A 475-nucleotide genomic window follows, 5' to 3' on the forward strand; every position below is an offset into this window, starting at 1 on the left:
GCAGTCAGCTGAAAGAACCCACCGTTCTTCTCTGTCAAAGGAGAAACTTCCCCATCCTTCTCATTATACCCATTTTCACAAGTCAAAGGTGCATCCATGGCGGCACTCACCTCTGTATTTGCAGTTTCATAATCCCCCATTTTGACAGCAACCAAACCCAATTTCAAATCCGAAACAGCCTCAGAATAAACCTCCAAACAGCTCTCCAAACAACTCGTCGAATACTTCCCCCATTTCCCACCGCCCTTTAAGAGCCCCGTAATCTCCGACCCAATTGCCGTCGCATTAGCCTTCGATTGCTCGATCGAAATCAGGACCAAATCCTTGAACGTTGCATCTTTTGAACTGGGGTTGGCTCGTAGGCTCTTAACACAGAGCTTGTAATCAACGTATGGGTCTCTTTTTGCAGCTAGTTTACAGGAGCGTTGAACAATGTCCAAAGAGAACCCAAATTGGAAGAGGGTTAGAAGAGAAA

At 46.1% G+C, this 475-nt stretch overlaps 1 protein-coding gene across 1 annotated transcript; it reads right to left on the minus strand.

The window, feature by feature from the left end:
• Nucleotides 1–9: 9 nt before the first annotated feature.
• Nucleotides 10–452, minus strand: LOC111787271 (putative invertase inhibitor; the record flags this gene model as incomplete). Its single annotated transcript, XM_023667333.1, has 1 exon — nucleotides 10–452. A coding segment is annotated over one exon (443 nt), but the record flags the coding sequence as incomplete, so codon positions are not given.
• Between the last annotated feature and the right edge of the window lie 23 nt (nucleotides 453–475).

The sequence above is a fragment of the Cucurbita pepo genome, unplaced genomic scaffold, assembly GCF_002806865.2.
Source record: "Cucurbita pepo subsp. pepo cultivar mu-cu-16 unplaced genomic scaffold, ASM280686v2 Cp4.1_scaffold008486, whole genome shotgun sequence".
Classification (NCBI taxonomy): Eukaryota; Viridiplantae; Streptophyta; class Magnoliopsida; order Cucurbitales; family Cucurbitaceae; genus Cucurbita; species Cucurbita pepo.